General features: G+C 50.2%; 1 protein-coding gene across 1 annotated transcript in view; it reads left to right on the top strand.

Annotated features, from left to right (window-relative positions):
* The first annotated feature begins 4,409 nt into the window (after positions 1-4,409).
* The window catches only part of ANKDD1A (ankyrin repeat and death domain containing 1A), a 33,435-nt gene continuing 19,277 nt past the window's right edge, over positions 4,410-18,567 (top strand). Inside the window, 4 exon segments of the mRNA XM_028494927.1 lie at positions 4,410-4,443; positions 7,893-7,996; positions 10,404-10,532; positions 14,798-14,896. Coding sequence (XP_028350728.1) covers positions 4,410-4,443; positions 7,893-7,996; positions 10,404-10,532; positions 14,798-14,896 — 366 coding nt within the window.

Here is an 18,567-nt window from a genome sequence, read left to right on the forward strand (position 1 = left end):
CTAAGGTTGGTTCAGTGGGTTGTGTAGGCTTCCTGGTGGAGGGGACTGGTGCCTGTGTTCTGGAGGATGAGGCTGGATCTTGTCTTTCTGGTGGGCAGGACCATGTCCGGTGGTGTGTTTTGGGGTGTCTGTGACCTTATTATGATTTTAGGCAGTCTCTCTGGTAATGGGTGGGGTTGTGTTCTTGTCTTGCTAGTTGTTTGGCATAGGGTGTCCAGCACTGTAGCTTGCTGGTCATTGAGTGGAGCTGGGTCTTAGCGTTGAGATGGAGATCTCTGGGAGAGCTTTTGCTGTTTAATATTACATGGAGCTGGGAGGTCTCTGGTGGACCAATGTCCTGAACTCAGCTCTGCCACCTCAGAGACACAGGTCGGACACCTGGCCAGAGCACCAAGACCCTGTTAGCCACACGGCTGGAACAGGAAACTGTTTCTGTTCAATTCTGGAACAAAGTGGGACTGGAAAGGGGACTTGATTGGGGTTTTCTTTTCAAAATCCTCTTTAATGAAGCAGGAGTGGGTGAACTAATCCAAGGTGAAGTCTGTTATTTCTTGCTGGGGCTCAGAGCTGACATCCTCAGGCTTCTCTTGGTGCCTGCAGAGCTGGTAGATCTCTGCACCTGCCCACGAGATTCTTAAGAATTTATATAGAGCCCTGAACTGGGTTCATGTAGACCATCCAGATGGTCTCAACAATGCACTTCTCTCTCAATGCTGTGTTCTTGAAAATGGCTCCCTCTTTATTGGCTTTTTAAGAGACATTATCCTGTATGCTAATAGCTTGTGAAATTATTATAATTTCTGCAGTGAGCCTATGTTAAATAAACTGTTGACAAAGACAATATCACTTGCATTCTTTTTCTTTCTTTAAAAATGTATTTATTTATTTATTTATTTATTTAGGCTGTACCAGGTCTTAGTTGCAGCACATGGGATCTTCGTTGTCGGGATCTTCGTTGTGGCATGTGGGATCTTTAGTTGCGGCATGTGGACTCTTAGTTGTTTTTTTTTTTTTTTTGCGGTACCTGGGCCTCTCACTGTTGTGGCCTCTCCCGTTGTGGAGCACAGGCTCTGGATGCACAGGCTCAGTGGCCATGGCTCACGGGCCTAGCCGCTCCACGGCATGTGTGATCTTCCCAGACCGGGGCACAAACCCCTGTCCCCTGCATCGGCAGGCGGGCTCTCAACCACTGCACCACCAGGGAAGCCCAGGACTTTTAGTTATAGCATGCATGCGGGATCTAGTTCTCTGGCCAGGGATCAAACCCGAGACCCCTGCATTGGGAGCACGGAGTCTTACCCACTGAATCAACAAGTATGTCCCCTGCATTATTTTTCAAGGCTTTGGAACCATGCTAGTGATTCTTTTGAGTATGAAATGAAAGGGCATTGGGCTCTGAGTGGGAATAGGTGGACCCAGTGTTATTTGTGTGTTCCAAAATTACAAATTGTGACCTCTCTCTGGAAGAAAAGCCATCATAGGGAGGTTGGGAAGAGTACAGGAAATAATGCTGATAAAGAACTGATACAGTGGCTGGTACACAGCTGTTGCTCAAGAAATGACGACAGCTCAAAGAGATTAATTAGACCTGCTTGGGAAAAAAGGCATAAAACCCCGAAAACGATGGAATGGAATGAAGTAACGTTGACAGCTTAGAGCAGTGCTTCTCATATTTTGATGTACACAGGAATCACCAGAGGTCTTGTGGAAATGCAGGTTCTGATTCTGTCAGTCTGGGGTGGGGCCTGGGATTCTGTCTTTCTAACAGAATGTCACCCAAATAACAAAGGAGCATGAAATCAACTAGGTAGATTGTGAAACACAAGTCACAGTTCTATTTTGTAAAACAAAGAAACCCTCTCTAATTTCTTAAGATACGAGGTAAGACCAAAGAAAAAAAACCAGGAGGGCCATCTTGTGGAGAAACTTGTCACCAGTGCTAGAGGCCCTCAGCCCACTTGAGTGATCTTAGGAAAGATCACTGTGCCTTGTCCAACCATGGACCATCAGGGCTGGATGGCTCACAGGCCCCACCTCCAACCCAGTGGTTTTACAGATGAGGAGACCGAGGCCCACAGAGGGGAAGGGACTGACCTAGAACACCAGCTAGTTATGGTATCTACAAGGGAGCCTTCCTGGGAGGCTGGAGGCTAGGGGTGGGTGCTGTGGAGTTGAACTTGAAGGATGAAAAGGGGTTGGAAAATGGGCCAGTTTGGTCCAGACCGAAATGGCAGTGTGGTGCAGTGAGTTTGAATCCAGCCTCCACCACTGTTTGTTGCTGTGACCTCGAAAAGTTATTGGACCTTTCTGAGCCTCAGTTTCCTCACCCATTAAATAGGGGTGACAATGTCTTTTTTTGCAGAATTGCTGTGAGGATTAAGTGGGATAATGAATTTAAAAATCCCTGGCCAGAATGTGGGATCATTGAAGGCTGGGGAGGCCTCCTAGAGGAAGCCCATAGAAACTTCTGGGTTTACCTGGAAGCACTGGATGGGTGTGGCCTAGCCTGGGCCAGGGCGGCTGGTCTGGTGGGGACAGCCAGGCTTCTGTCAGTCACCCACTTCCCAAGGGTTTCTCTAATGCTGACTCATGGTCACTTGGGTCTCACCTCCAGGTGCCCCAGGGAAAGTGTGGAGACACAGACTATCTCCAGGCAGCAGTGGCTGCAGGAGGAAGATGATAAAGCAACAGTCACTTCATTCTGCTGGTTCAGGGCCATGGACATCAAGGATGGCAGCTGGGAAGCTGTGCCAGCCAACTGCTCCCTGGCACCTCTATATCCATCAGGGAGGCCAGGGCTTGGAGAGTGACCAACCACCAGCTGTCTGCAGGTTTGGCTCCATCAATGTCCTATCCACCTACCAGATGTTCATGCCGTGGCTCTTAAATCAGACCAGCTGGGTTAGAACCCTGGCTTCACCACTTACTGTGGGGGGTAGGAAGAGTTATTTACCCTCTCTGTGCTTCAGTTCCTCCCCCATAATCTGGTGGTAATAATGTCCATTTCATAGGGTGGTTTGGGGGACAAAATGAGATAATCCACACAAAGTCTTACCGTGGGGCTCATTAACTGTTAGCTATTATCATTATGTTATTTTTCAAAGGCCATTCCAAGTACTTCCTCCTCCAGGAAGCCTTTCTGATCTACACTAATGACTGAAAGATATTTGTCCTCCTCTGATCCCACAAGAAATAGTAATGACTTCTTGCCTTGGGATAGAGATGTGTGGGACCCCACTATCCCCAAATCTAAAGAGGCTGTAAATGCCTAAAAGGCAAAGAAGAGAAGACATGGACATCCCCCAGGGTCTGAAGTACAACCCATTCTGATATGTTTAACGTGTATCGTTTTGTTTGTACTGTATGTACCTTTGCAAATTTGTGTTGTTTTGTGTGCAAGCATTTTTACTGGTATTGGGGTTTAGGTCTCATCTGGTTGTTTTACTCTTTCAGCTCAGCACTTGGTGTTTCAATCCATGTTGCTGTAAATACACGTGGTCGGTCCTTGCATCTATAGTTGCATAGTAGTACCACATTTTACCTATCCATCTACTCCCCCAATGTGGACACTTAGGTTGCTTCCAGCTCCCAGTAACCACAAAAAAACAACCCAGCAACAAAATCCTCTTACATGTCCCCTGATGAGCCTGTAAGAGAAGGAACTGGCTTTTAGGGTCAGAGTTCGCTGTGTCTAGTTTCCCTCATTACTGCCAAGACTCTTTGCCGGAATGGCTGCCCCAGGTTACCCCCACCTACCCCCACCAGCAGTGCACCTGGCCATGACACCCCTTGTTCCTCACCACCATTTGGCATTATCCAGTTTTTCTAATTTTTGCCAGTCTAATCGGTGTAAGTGGTATCTCATTGTCATTTTAATTTGTATTTTTCTGATCATGAACAAATCTGACCATCTCTTCATATGCCTGCAGGCTTGCGGAGGTTACTGTTCCTTAAATGCCCACCCAAGTGCTTGGGGTCTGACTTTCAGCGCCTGGGGGCGCCAGACCAGGCCGAGTCGCGAGCCAGGGGCCTGGCTCGCGGGAGGTCGTGCATCCGGGACCGGGAGGCTGGGACAGCTCGCAGAGGAGACAAGCCCAGGGGGACCTGCGGAGCCCCAAGTGGCTCCGAGCCGCTGGGCCGTGGGCTGGTCGAGGGAGCCCGAAGAGAGACCCGCAGTCTGGCCCGGGATGGGGGGCGGTCGGGAGGTCGGAGCAGCTGCGCCTGCATCATACCCAAAAGCCGAGGAGGGGTGAGGGCTCTGGAGGAGTGGCTGCCGCCTGCACTCCGACGCTCCCGGGAGCCTCGTCCTCACCCCCAGCTCAGCTCCTCCTCCCTCAGCTCCTGGGCCCAGTCAGGCGGACGCACCGCTCGCGACCAGGCAGAGCGCAGAGGAGCTCCGGAGCGGCGGCATGGAGGAGGAGCTGGCGTGGGTTACCCAGGGCCGTGAGTCCGAGGGGTGGGGGCCGGGACAGGGGCGGGTAGAGGCCGAGAGGATGTGCCGCAACCCAGCGGGGGCGACCGAACCTGCGATGTGCGCGGTCCGCGTGGCCACCTGCGTCTTGGGCTTCTTTGTGGCCCCGAGAGGAACTCGCACCTGGCCAAGGGGACATTGGCTGCTCACCTGAGACTGGGGGTGCTCCCCGCCCTGGAGCGGGGAGCTTGGGTGGAGGAGACGTTAGCTCGAAAGAAGATGGTAATACGATCCTTTATTGGGTACTTACTTTGTGTGCCAGACTGAGCCGGGGTTGGCACTTTATTTGATCTCCACGGTAGCCTTCTGGGTAGGACCTACTGTTATCTTCATTTTGCGGAAGAGAAAGCTGAGGCACAAAGTGGTTAAACAAGTTGCCCAAGGTCACACAGCCTTAAAGTGGTAGAAATGCCGAGGGTCCCAGCTCCCTTAGAATGTCGGGGCTGGATGGGGAGTGGAGGAGGTATGGTGTGCTGCAGTGGGGATGAGGGCACCTCAGAGCCCCCTCCAGGAGTGTGCCTGGCTGCTAGGGCCTCTGGGCCAGTCAGTGGCATCCCTGTGGACATCAGCCAGCTTGGGGGACCTTTGGCTGCGCTGCCTGGTAAAGGGAGAGAAGGACTGTGCCATTTTCCTCACTGGGATGCAGATGGGAGTCGGGGTTCTATCAGGTGCTAAGCCTTTCAAGCAGGTACAGGGTTCTGCTTGGGGCAGACATCACTTGAGCAGGCCCTTAAAGAATGTGCAGCAATGGATCATTGCGGTGCACAGGAGGGAATTCTGCGCAGAGGACCCAGCATAGGCAAAGGCTCAGAGGTCAGAGTGCAGTGTGTGTCTGTTGTGGCCAGAAAGAGGATGCATGGATTGAAATGAATGGAAGAGGTGAGACTGAAGTTGATTTTACTGGCTCTCTCCAGGGCCTCCATGCTCTCCTTCAGGCTCTTGGCTGTTTGCCAACACAAACCAGGCCACTCTCCCAGGCTTCCACCAAGAGAAAGGGAGTCAGAGCTGGTAAGGATCTCTACAGATCACTTTTTCACCCTCCCCTGATTCTACAGTGGAACTGAGGCCCCCAAGGGGGATGTTTCCTGCTGTTAGAAAGTGGCAGTGTGGGTACTAAACTCCAGCTACCCTAAGCTTACGCCTGAACTGCCAGATCTTTTGCTGAACCTGGATCATGGTGGTTTTCGTCCAAGAGTTTAAGGAAAGGAATGCTCAGGACACAGTTGCTTCCCGGAGGTGTTTGAGATCTGAGAGGGATTCTTCCAGAAGGACCCTCTCCTCCCCTATAGGAAAGGCGGACCCTTTTGGGGGTGAGGAAGGGTGGTGCCATCAAGGGGGACCACACTTGGAAGGAGATGTTTTCCCCTCTCCCCTGAAGTATTGACATGAAGCTCCCCCTGTCCCCATACACCTCTTTCCTGCCATTTACCTGAGCTTGTGGTTTGGTTTTCCAGGGAACAAATGAGTCTCAACTGGGGCAACATCTTATATAGTTCAAAAGCCCTGAAGAGATTTAATGACTTGTGTGTCACTTATTCATTCAGCAAATATATGCCAGGGCCTGAATTTAGGGATATAGTAGTTAGCAAGTCAGACAAAAATCTCTCCCTTCATGGGCTTATATTATAATGGGGGAAGCCGACAATAAAGCTAATAAATGTGTAAATATAGCATAGGCCAGTGGTGAGGGGTGCTGTGGAGAAAAGCAGTGCAGGGAGGTGCGTAGGAAGGGTGTTTCCTTGGTTGGGGCTTCACTGGCTCAGAGAGCCCTGAACGAAGGAAGGCCCACCACCCCCAGGTCTTTGGCCACCAGAATTTATTCTCTGACCCTTTGTTTTGGAGGAATAATAGTGATGATGACGATGGTACTATTTGGCAGATACCATGCTAGGAGCTTTTCACATACTTATATCCAATCATTACAATAACCCTGCAGGGCGGCTCATGTCCCTATTTTGCAGATGAGGAAACTGAGGCACAGAAAAATTAAGTAACCTAAGTCACACAGCCAGGAAATGGCTCAGCCACAGGGCAGCAGCTCTGAGGTCCATAGGTTGCATCTATGAGGCCTCAGAAAGCCCCAAACCCTCCCCTGTATCTGGAAAGCCACGTGGAATTTATCTGGAAAAAACAAATTGATGGCAGTCTTCTCTGTCACTTTAGTGCATCTTAGCCTTCCCTGCCAAGACACTGGCGACCTGTCCCTGGATACACAGAGGGGCTGGGTCTGGACATTCGCAGTGGACCAAATGTGCAGGATGTAGGCTCAGCAGCAATAAAACCTCAAATTACATGCGCTGTACTGATTGTGCAAAGGGCCAGCCAATATTGGGTTGGCCAAAAAGTTCATTCGGGTTTTCCTGTAAGATGTTACGGGAAAACCCAAACGAACTTTTTGGCCAGCCCAATATTTGTCCCTTGTGCTTGTGTATCTAAGCCTTTCTGAAGGGGGGACAGGCATCTGTCAGCTTGGGGATTTTCAGTGTCACTCATGGAAGCAGAGTTTTGTGGATTCCTCCATGTGCTCAGCTTTGGGCCCACTGTGAAGTGTGGATGGGTTGGCAAGTGTCAGGTGTGGCCAGAGCCCCCAAGGAGCTTGAGGTCCAGCCAGAGACCGGACATCCTTATAAGCCAAGAGCAGTCAGGATGACAGCAGCATGGGGTTCTGGTGAGATGAGCTCTGGACCACATCATCAGGCCTGAGTCCCCCTGGCCTGGCCACCAACCCTCTGAGCCCACCGCTGGCCATGGCAAGGGGCTGGAAGGTGGGCTTGGAGGTTCCTTCTAGTCTGAGACTGAGATGAAGGTGCAGCGACAAGGATGAGAGGAGTGCAGAGACCACAGAGAAGGCAATCAGAGAGGGCCCCACAACCGGGAGGCAAAAGCTGGTTAGGATTTGGGGATGAGGAGAGAAGAGGTGGAGGGATGAGGACAAAGAAGCTGGGTGAACACACGTGCCTCTGGCCTCGCCCGGGCCTGACGCAGTGGGTGGCTCAGTACATCCTGGCTGCCTTCTTCACTCATGGAGCCATGAGAAAGGTGGTTATCGACTCCAGTGGGAATGAATTGCATTCCCTTCCTCAAGAACAGCAATAGCAGTCAGGAAAACTGGATGACGGGGCACCTCTGAGAGGGGAGGGGCACACACCTGGCTCCTGTGGATGGTCTTGCCCACGGTCTCCCAGCTTTAGGGTTCTGCCGAGTCCTGGTCACGTGGACATGAGGTGCGTTGGAAGGAGAATCAGCCTGTCTGGGGAAGTCTCCAACATTAGGAAAGAGGAGAAGCATCCACCCACCATTCTGAGCTGGAAGACCCTCTGCCTAGGAGACATTCAGGCCAGGGAGGGGCTGTTCCCCGATCCTCCTTACACAGTGTCGGGGGTCCTCCGCCCTCATCCTGCACCCCTTTTTGTCTACACAGTGCTTCCTCTGGAGAGGCAGCTCCATGAGGCTGCCCGCCGGAACCACATTGGGAGGATGAAGGAGCTGATCGGGAGGAGAGTACACATCAGGGCCAGAAATCACGTGTGTAAAGGGGCTCCGGCTGGGAATAATGCTATAGTGTCACCTCCACACAGGAGGGACAGTTCACGGAGCCTGGGGCAGGCACATTGGCACGTGTTAACTTGGGGGAGGCTCAGGCCCTGGCCTCCTTGTCCACTTTGTGTCAAAATCTCTGAGGCCCAAAGTCAGGGTCAGGATTCCAGCGCTCTTAACTCTTAATCCTTGTGACCCATCCAGAAGGCTCCTCCAAGAAACAGATTTAGAGTCAGGAGGGCAGAGGGTCAAAGGTCAGGAGTTGGAGGCTGGCAGATAGGAACAGGCACCTGGAGAGACAAAGGTGGCCTGGTGCCTCTGGTCAGAAGTCCAGGGGTTCTGGACCAAGGGAGGCTGATGTGTCAGTTGCTATTTTTTTTACAGTGTTTTGTTTTAAAGTCTTCATTGAATTTGTTACAATATGGCTTCTGTTTTATGCTTTGGTTTTTTGGCCACAAGGCGTGTGAGATCTTAACTCCCCGACCAGGGATCCAACCTGCACCCCCTGCACTGGAAGGCGAAGTCTTAACCACTGGACCGCCAGGTCCCTGAGGCATCCTCCCAACATGGTTCTGGCGGGCAGCCTCATGGAGCTGCCTCTCCAGAGGAAGCACTGTGGGGACAAAAAGGGGTGGAGGATGAGGGTGGAGGACCCCCGACACTGTGTAAGGAGGATCGGGGAACAGCGCCTCCCTGGCCTGAATGTCTCCTAGGCAGTTCAGTTCTCTGAGGGCCCACTGTGCCCACTGAGTGTGTAAAACTGTTGTGGGCCCAGGCCTGCCCTTGGCCTGGTGGGGAGGCAGACCAGGCCTCAGGGAAGGGTGCAGGTGGGGTGGTTCGCAGCCCTGCTGCAGAAGAGGAAAGCCATTCTTCTGGTTGGGGACACTGGGGATGGGCCTGGGTACCACGTGGGGTAGCCTCTCCATGTGCTGGGGCTTCTAGCTGTCAGGAGCATCTTAGAGGAGATGCCAGGGCCTGGGTGAGAGGTCAGTGGAGGCTGAAAGGGTTGGATGCAGGATTCCTGACTGCAGCAGTTTTCCTCTGTCTGGTTTGATGTGACAGGGGTACAACTTGGGTCTTCACAGCCTGCCTAGGGCTCAGTAATAGTAACAGGAATTCTAGGGTGTGTCTGGTGTGTTTTGGTTTTCAGAGTACTCATCTACCTGTTTCCTGGTGGTTCTCACTCACCCCTGGAGAGGGGAGGAGAGCAGGGAGGATTAGTCCTATTTATAGATGGAGGCAGGCACAGAGGAGGGCAGCAAGTCACCTTAGGTCACACAGCACATTATTGGTGACTGGAGCCTTGGTCTCATCTCCTGGACAAGCACTTGCAAGGAAACATGGACTTGTAAGTTGGACTTGCATGTTATGGATGATAGGATGCTAATGCCGGATTCATTCTTTCATTTACTCGTTGAATGATTCATTTGTTCAATAAGTATTAAGGGCTTACTCTGTGCTGGCACTGTGCTAGGTGATGGGGACAGCAGAACCCATGGCAGACATGGTCCCAGCCCTCTTGGAGCTGATAGTCTGGTGGGGGAAAACAGACATTAAATAGAGTATCTCACAAATAGTTCATTCCCACTGTCACAATTTGAGAGCATGTGGGTGTCATTGGGGCCCTCTCGGCCAGAAGTCCTCCCAAGGAAGTGGCATTTTTGTGGGAGCCAGTGAAAAAGGCCGTGTTTCCAGGCAGAGGGGACAGCATGGGAAAGGAAGGGACAGCTCGTCCCCAGAGAGACCACACAGAAAATTAGTGTTTTCTTTTGTTGCCCCATCACATGCTGAAAACTGGAGGGAAGTGGGTTCATGGGTTGGAGGCTGGCTTCCCCCAGGCCTGCTCAGATGTGCTGAGGGCCGGAGACCAGGGTGAACTGCCAGGGCGGTCTGACAGTGAGTTTGGGGCTGGGGGGGTAGGTCAGAACCCTTCAGCCCTGTTCTGAAGGAAGGAGGGGACAGAACCCAGGCACTCAGGATTCCTCAGGGACTTGGAAAATAATCCTCAGACACAGGTGGCTGCCCGGTAGAGGGAGCAACAGGAGCAGACTTAGAGACAGGATGCTGTCTGGCATTTCTGAGAAGTAGTGCCGGGCCATGCAGGGCCTCACCAAGGCTTAGGAGTTTGATCCAAGAGCAGTGGGAAGCTGGGAAGAGTTTTAGGTGGGGGACAGACGGATCTAGACATGGTGTTTTACTACGTTCATTTCAGCTGCTGCAGATTGGAAGAGGAGGGGGTCAGAGTGGGGCTGTGGCCCCAGCCGACTGGTCACCAGAGCCAGCAAAGGTCCTTCCACCCCGCAGACCAGCTGTCCTGGCCGGGAGGTAGGGAGGCTGTGCAAGGTGGGCCGGGCAGCCAGCTGGTGCCTCACAGGTTTCCTCTCCCTCCTGGCAGGTGGGCAGGGTGGTCCTGCACCGGGCTGCAGGCGCAGGGCACGAGCAGGCTGTGCGGCTGCTCTTGGAACACGAGGCTGCTGTGGGTGATGCGGATGCGGTACGGGTCCCCTCACGCAGGCATGTCTGTGTGTGCATGTCCGTCTTCCTGTCTGTCTTAGGGTGGGGCAGGGGCATCAGAACTCATTCTGGGTCTGTGAGCCAGCTGTCGTTGCCGAGGTTGTCATTGATACACAGACGAACAGCTGCAGTCTGGGCAGGGGGTCAAAGTCTTCAGGGGCCAGTGACTCTGTACCAATCCCACTTTCCCTTTGCACAGTCATAAATATCTCTTCATTTTCAAGGGCCTTTCAGTTCTCAGCCTTTTCAGTCCCTCGTGATGTCATGTGAACAGGGAGAGATACGGGCTGTAGAACAGGTAATTGGGTGGGTTGACAAAGGCCTCATTAGTAAAGTCATCGGGAGGGAGGTCTCTCATGATATGCCACAGGGCTCTGCCCCGGCAGACACTAACCCACAACCTGGATAAAGACTAACAGTCTTGCTTAACAAATTGGCAGGGAGCACACTGCTAAGAGAGAGAACAGAATAATAACAAGGTCTACAAATTTATCTCTATGGGTTTGGATAAAGAGCTGAATCTGACAGCGGCATTTGACAGGGATACATTTTTAAAAAATTATAAACTTCTTTGCAGAAACTTAGCTTCCATGGAAATACTTTTCTTTGTCCTCCTGACTTCTCTTTGCTCTGAGGCCCCACCACGAAGGGGGCTTGATTACAAGTCAGGGCTGGGAGTGGGGCAGCAACACCTGCCTCCCCACTCCCTCACCCCATCTCCTCCCTACTCCTGCTTAGGCATCATTTAGAGATGACCCTGGAAGGAGAGTGTCTGGGTTCCTTAGTCTGAGTGTCCCAAAAAACCACTAGAACTTCTTGCATCAGTCTTTTGCCCACAAAGACCCTCACTGTTGGGACTTCTCTGGTTGGCACAGTGGTTAAGAATCCACCTGCCAATGCAGGGGACATGGGTTCGAGCCCTGGTCCGGGAATATCCCACATGCTGCAGAGCAACTAAGCCCATGCGCCACAACTACTGAGGCTGCACTCTATAGCCCGTGAGCCACAACTACTGAGCCTATGTGCCACAACTACTGGAGCCCGTGCTCCACAACAAGAGATGCCACCGCAATGAGAAGCCCGCACTCTGCAAGGAAGAGTAGCCCCCGCTCGCTGCAACCAGAGAAAGCCCGCATGCAGGAAGGATCACCCAACGCAGCCAAAAATAAATAAATAAATATTTTAAAAAAGACCCTCACTATCACCACCATGCTCTGTTATTTCTTCCTTGAGGGACTGAGTGAGAAAAGAAGATATGAGGGAGAATAGTAAGAGAGGGTGCTTACAAATGTTCTCTGTTTCCTTTGCAAACAGCAATAAATACGTTTTGAAAAATAAGAAGGCTGGTAGGCATGCCTACTTTAATAACAGGAGGGTAGAGGAGACACTGGAGAAGGGAAATCCTGTTGTTGGGGGGAAGATCTCTAGTGAAAAGCCACAGGGCTCTGTCCCAGATAGTTCCTGGAACTAGGACAGTGAGGTATCTTGGGGTTCCCACTGGCAAGAGGCTCTGTCTCCCATGACTCTCCTCCCCCAGCCTTGAGCCTTGACCCTTTTCATTCCCAAGCTCCTGTGGGCTTCTCCCCTTGGACTCTGTCCTTCGTCATCCAGCCAGCCCACAGTTACTGTTACTCTACCAGTGGCTGAGCTCTGAGCCAGTGCTGGGTCTCCTGGCCTCTTTGGTTCTAGCTGAGACCAACTCTAGTCCCCATCTGAGGTGCTATGGTGGGTCCAGCACCTTCCCAAGGTTTCAGGAGGAAGGGCTTAAATTCTTGTGGTCACTGTTGGCTCTTACTTCCAGCTTCTGCTCGGTTTTTGCCGTCCTCTCGAAATTTTGCACATAGTCCTTTGTCTCTACCTTGGCATCACCCCTAACATGGATCACAGCCCTTCTCCCCACTTTCCATAGAGACCCCATTCACACACTTTGATGTGGGGCAGGCTTTCCAAAATAAGAGATGGAGGGGATTTACATTACACACAAAAACAATGTGAAAATCCTAAAATCCTGTCTTTGACATTCCTGTTCTTTATTATTTTCTTTCCTTTACCATATGCTTTCTTTTTTTCTTTTTTTTAAATTTATTTTTTAAATTGACGTATAGTTGATTTACAATGTTGTGTTAATTTCTGCTGTACAGCAAAGTGACTCAGTTATACATATACATACATTCTTTGTTATACTATTTTCCATTATGGTTTATCCCAGGACACTAAATATAGTTCCCTGTGCTATACAGTAGGACCTTGTCCATCTATTCTATATGTAATAGTTTGCATCTACTAACCCCAAACTCCCAGCCCATCCCTCCCTCCTCCCCCCTCCCCCTTGGCAACCACAAGTTTGTTCTCTATGCCATTGCTGTTCTTTAAAGTCCCTTGGTCCTTTCCTTGTCTTGGGCTTGGCCTCTTCCCCTGTCCCACTTTCAATGCTGTCCTTGTCTGCACCGTCCCCGCCCTGCCTCCAAATTCCTACCATGATGCTCAGTCAGTTCTTTCTGGGTTTTACCTTTCATCCCAAATACTTGTCACAGCTTTTACTCAAACCCAGTGTTGTCCCTAAGAGGGATTCTGGTGCCAACCACTAACACCCCTTTTCCTGGTACACCCCCCAGAAGCTCTTTGTGGAGCCAAGTGGGGAAGTGGTTGTGACTAGGGTGCTCTGTGCAGGTGCTGGGGTGAGGCACCCTTTCCCCCAGAGGTCCAGACTGTGAAATTGAGGCTGATTCAGGACTAGGCCAACCCTGTTCTGGCAGCTTAGAGTGTGCTGGGGATGAGGACACATCAGGGGACACTGATCCCTTATCCCTTCCTGAGGTGGGCTCTGCATTTCTGCTCCCAGCTGGACTTGGGAGCATTTTCCCACTGCAAGCCTACTTCTTATGCTTGTGGGGAGATTCTGTGGCCCATCAATACCAGGTCACCCTGTGGGCTCATTCTATGAATGACAGGCCATTGGCCTCACCAGGGGACCCAGAGCCACACATGACCCTGTTTCTGTGGGAAAATATGTTCTGGTCTTTGAACGCCCAACTTAGAGACAAACTTTGGGGCTGCCCAAAGCTGAGGGAGGCCAGTGCGGCCTGTAGGCGGAAGGTGGTGATGATCTCCCAGGCCTCTGTTCTGCTCAGACCCTGCCGCATCCCACCACACTCAAGGAAAGACAGAGAGAAACCACTTCTAAGAGGGTGGCTGGCTGTCAGTGCATCCTGGGAGGTGAGTTTGGAGGCCTGGAGGTGCTGCTCTTCACAGAGAAGGAAAGACTCAGTAGAGGGGAGGATGAAGCCTGCCCTCAGATGCAGAACCCCACGAAGGTGGAGGTCAGTGCAGGGGCTCTGGTGACCTGGAAACACTTGGCAGATGTTGAGGAAGAGCATCCTGCAAATAGGATCTGGGCTGCCATCAGAAGAAGGCCTAGATGTATTTTCAGTTGCTCCAAAGGGCCAGTAGGGTGGAAAGCACAGGGATGCAGATTTCAGTTCAGCATGAGGAGGGACTTTTCACGGTGAGAAGTGTTTGACGGTGCAGTGGTTGTCTTGTGCAGTGGCGAGATGCCGTCCCTTCATGTGTGCAGACCTAAGGCATCTGCCTGGAGGATGTTCCGCAGGAGATTCAAACAGTTGATTCTCAAACGCCAGTCCAGGATGAGGCCTTCACCAGTCACAGCAAATCAGAAAATTAGAACAATGCAGTGTATGTTTCATGAAGCTGTATTCGGAAAGAGTATACTCTGAGATCAGCTCCTTCCAAATTTTTTGTGGTAAAACGGTCCATCTTTATGAACTGGTGGTGAGAGGAGATGGCAGCTCTTTTATTTTTAAGTTTTATTTGGTATCCCCACAAAAGTTTGCACTTGTTGGGAGAGTAAATCCTCAGAGTTATCACAGGGAGAAAATCTTTTTCCCTTTTTTTTTTTTCTCTCTTTTTATTGTATCTATGTGAGAAGATGGCTGTTAGCTGAACCTACTGTGGTGATCATTTCACAATATATGTAAATCAAACGATCATGCTGTATGCCTTAAACTTACACTGTGATGTATGTCAATTATTTGTCAATAAAACTGGTGGCGGGGGGAAGTTTGCAATAGTATATCAGCCTCTGTTTAAAACAATTTCCTGGACTCTAAATTCCTGAAACCCAGAGCTCCCTGGCCTGGGTGGCACTTAAGGTCCCTTATGGTTGCACAATTGTACAAAGCACACTTGGGCCCAGGTGGCACAGCCACGCCTCGTCACAGTCTCCTCCCTTCCCCCGCCCCATGTCCTCTCTCTGAGTTTGGGATGAATGTGCTTCTCCTGTCTGCCTGGTTCAGCCACTTACGGATCCTCCAGATCCTGGTCAACTCCGGGGCCAAGATCCACTGTAAGAACAAGGTAAGGCCTCAGCTGGCAGCCCCCTTGCCCCCTCTACCTCCTGCTACACAGGGCTGCCCCCACCTCTGCTGCCTGTCCCCATCACTGCCCCGTCTGTCCTCTCATGTGCCTCTGCCTGCCCTAGCTTGCCTCGACCCTCTGAGAAGCGTCCTGAACCCCTACCTGAGCTCAGCCTTGTGAAGCTGAGACCCTCACTACTTCCACTGGGGCTGGGAGAAGGGCCTGGGGACGCCTCTTTCATCAGCATTGAAAGCCCCTGGCCTCTGATCCCCCTATTCTTTACCACGCTGTGATGTTGGGACAGTCCCCAGTCCTCTGGCCAGCCTCTTGTTCACAAAGAGGAGTTAAAGTAACACCCTCAGAAGATTAAATGAGAAGGAGGTACGGCCTTCTCCCTCCCAAGGGGCCCCGGCTCCCTTGCTGTCAGTATGGCCAGGTAGAAGGAGCAAAGCACCATTTACCAAACTCTGGGACTTTGGGCAAGTTATTTTACCACCCTGAGCCTCAGTTTTCCCATTTGGAAGTAGGGGTGCTAGTACCCATCTCTGAGCTGAGGCAGAAGTAAGTGCAGTGCTTTGTCTAAAGTACCTGGCCCAGTGCCTGGCACGTTAGCGACCCTGGCAGTCCCCCGTTGCTCCCTTGTGTGTGCTATGGTTTGAGGGAGGAGAGCCCCAGGGAGTCAAGAGTGCCCAGAATCCCTGAACTGGTGTCTCAACTTTTAGGGGGTTGGTGGCCCTTATGAAAATGCAAACATTTCTGGGCCAAATACCTTCAGCCAGGAGTTCTCAACCTTGGTCCTTAGAGAGACAGAATTTGGCGATCCATGAACTTTGAAGGGAAAACAAGGACCTTTTTTTTTTTTTAAACTGCCCTCTGCTTAAAATTTTAGTATTTCTTTCCATGGTGAATGCAGGTAGAATATTACCTGTGACATTGTCTCTAAGACAAAATGTAGCTCTTTTCATATCACATTACAGTTTTTGCAGTTATCTCAAAATACTGTTTATGCTCATCATTACTTTGAAATCATGGTGGTAGTTATTAGACCTTTCACTAGATCTTGTTGTTTAATGGATCAATAAAGCACATATGCTACTAGATAAAAAATTTGGGTTTTAATATTTTGATAATTCTATTTCAATATCATTGTTTTTCTTTTCTGGTAGGCAGAATACTGTCCGCCCCAAGATGTCCATATCCCTATCCCTAGAACCTGTGAACTCTAGAACCTAACATGGCAAAAGGAATTTTTCTGATGTGATTAAGTTAAGGACCTTGAGATGGGGACACTATTCTGGATTATCCACATGTGCCCACATGTCCTTTTAGGGGAAAGAAGGAGGGAGGCAGGAGAGTCAGAGAAGGAGATGTGATTGAAGGAAGCAGAGGTTGGAGTAATGTGACCCACAAGCCAAGGAATGCGGGTAGCCTCTAGAGCTGGAAAGGCCAGGAAATGGATTCTCCTAGAAACTCCAGAAGAGAAGCAGCCCTCCCAGCCCATTTTAGGCTTTTGACCTCCAGAACTGTAAGATAATAGATGGGTGTTCACCAGACACCAAAAAGGGCCATGGCACACAGGAGGTCTGCCCTATACCATTGTTAGGATCTTGTTGGCAGTAGTAGAAATGGCTGACAGCTCTCAGTGAAGGATACCCCTAGGTTATGGGCCACAGGATCCAAGCCCAGAGTGTGGGATCCAAGCCCAGTTTCAAGCTGAGGGCCCTCCTGTCCAGTCCTGCCTGTCTGGCTTAGCCTTCGAGTCTCAGTGGTCTTGGAGAATCCAGTAGCTGTTGCAATGAAATTTGCTATCAACACAGAATGAGCCTCAGTGTTCTAGAATGAGGGAGGTGAGGTCTTAAGTGTGTGTGGAGGGCAGGGCTCTGAGTAGTGGATCTTCTAGTTAAGCAGGTCCACTCCATATTAGTTTTCTGTTTTTGGTAACAAACCACCCTAAAATGTAGTGGCTTAAAGTAACATTGATTTATGAGTTTTCATAATATCATTGGCTGGTCAGTTCCTCTGGCCTTGCCTGGGCTCACTTATGAGGACACAGTCAGCACATGTCTGGGGCCTCTGCAGGAAGAGGGAACGTCGCGGATGGTGTGGCCAGTGTCTCCAGGTGGTATCTGACATTCATGGAGACTTCCTTCTGTGACAGCCCCAGGACAGCAAAAGAGCAAGAGTAGAAGTAGCAAGGTTTCTTGAGATATTACTTCTACCGCATTCTACTGGGTCAGCCTTGTTTCAGGGGGAGGAAAATATCAGATTCCTCCTCTTGATGTGAAGAGTAGCACAGTCCTGTTGCTTGATCTTGGGACAGTTTCTCAGTCCATCCTGTTTTTCATGACCTTGCCACTTTTGAAGAGTACTGGTCAAGTATTTTGTAGAATATCCTTCAATTTGGTTTTGTCTGATGTTTTTCTCATGATTAGATTGGGGTTATGGAATTTGGGGAAGAAGATCACAGAGGTTAAATACCCTTCTCATTACCTCTTATCAGGGGGCATGTGATACCATTGTGATTCGTCACTGGTGATGGTCTCTTGATCCAGTTCTGACACCAATTCCGATGTGTGTTTTTTCCACATCACCAAGCAGTTAACTCAGGTCCCCGTGGACACTGACTGGGAGTCCACGAATTTAACTCATTTCTGACACTACTTGGAGATAGTGTCAGATTCTGCCAGTTAAGGGTTCAGTCCTACAAGACTGCCCACACTTTGGATGTCAATCACAAGCCCAGGTGGCTGCCTGGCTATATAATTGCCTGGGTTAAATCAGAAGTTCCCACAACCCCCTCCTCAGATTCGATTAATTGCTAGAGTGGCTCTCAGAACTCAGGTAACCGGTTTACTTACTATATTTCTGGTTTATTACAAAGGATATTAAGGATATGAATCATCAATGGCCAGATGAAGAGATGCATAGGGCAAGGTCCTGAACGCAGGTGTTCGTGTCCCCATGGAGTTTGGGACCCGGCAAATGGATGTGATCTGATTCACCAAGCTGGAAGTTCTCCAAGCCCTGTCCTTTTGGGTTTTTAATGGAGGCTTCATTACATAGACTTGATAGATTAAATTCTCAGCCCTTGGTCATTGACTGAACCTCCATCCCCTCTCCTCTCCTCAGAGGTGGGGAGGTGGGACTGGAAGTTCCAACCCTCTAATCACTGTTGGTTCCCCCGGCAACCAACCCCCATCCTTTGGTTACTTAGGGGCTTCAAGTCACCTCGTTAACATCATAAAAGACACCTTTATCACTGTTACCATTTAGGAGATTCCTAGGGTTTCAGGAGCTCTGTGCCAGGAGCCAGGACAAAGACCAAATATATATTTCTTATTATAAGTCACAATATCAAGCTTGATCACTTGGTTAAAGTGGTGTGGGCCAGGTTTCTCCACTGGTATGTTCGCATTTTTCCCTTTCCATACTCTATTGTTAGAAACTCTTTGTCGTTTTAATTTGCATTTCAGTAATGACTAATGATGTCATATATTTTTTCATGTGCTTATTTGCCATTCCATATATCTTCTTTGGTGTGCAGATTATTTTTTAATTGGGGTAATTTCTTATTGATGAGTTTTTAGAGTTCTTTGTAGATTTTGGATGCATTTCAAAATAAATTGCAGACATCAATGTACTTCCCTCTAAATATGTCAGCATGCATATTA

This window comes from Physeter macrocephalus, chromosome 11 (assembly GCF_002837175.3).
Source record: "Physeter macrocephalus isolate SW-GA chromosome 11, ASM283717v5, whole genome shotgun sequence".
Classification (NCBI taxonomy): Eukaryota; Metazoa; Chordata; class Mammalia; order Artiodactyla; family Physeteridae; genus Physeter; species Physeter macrocephalus.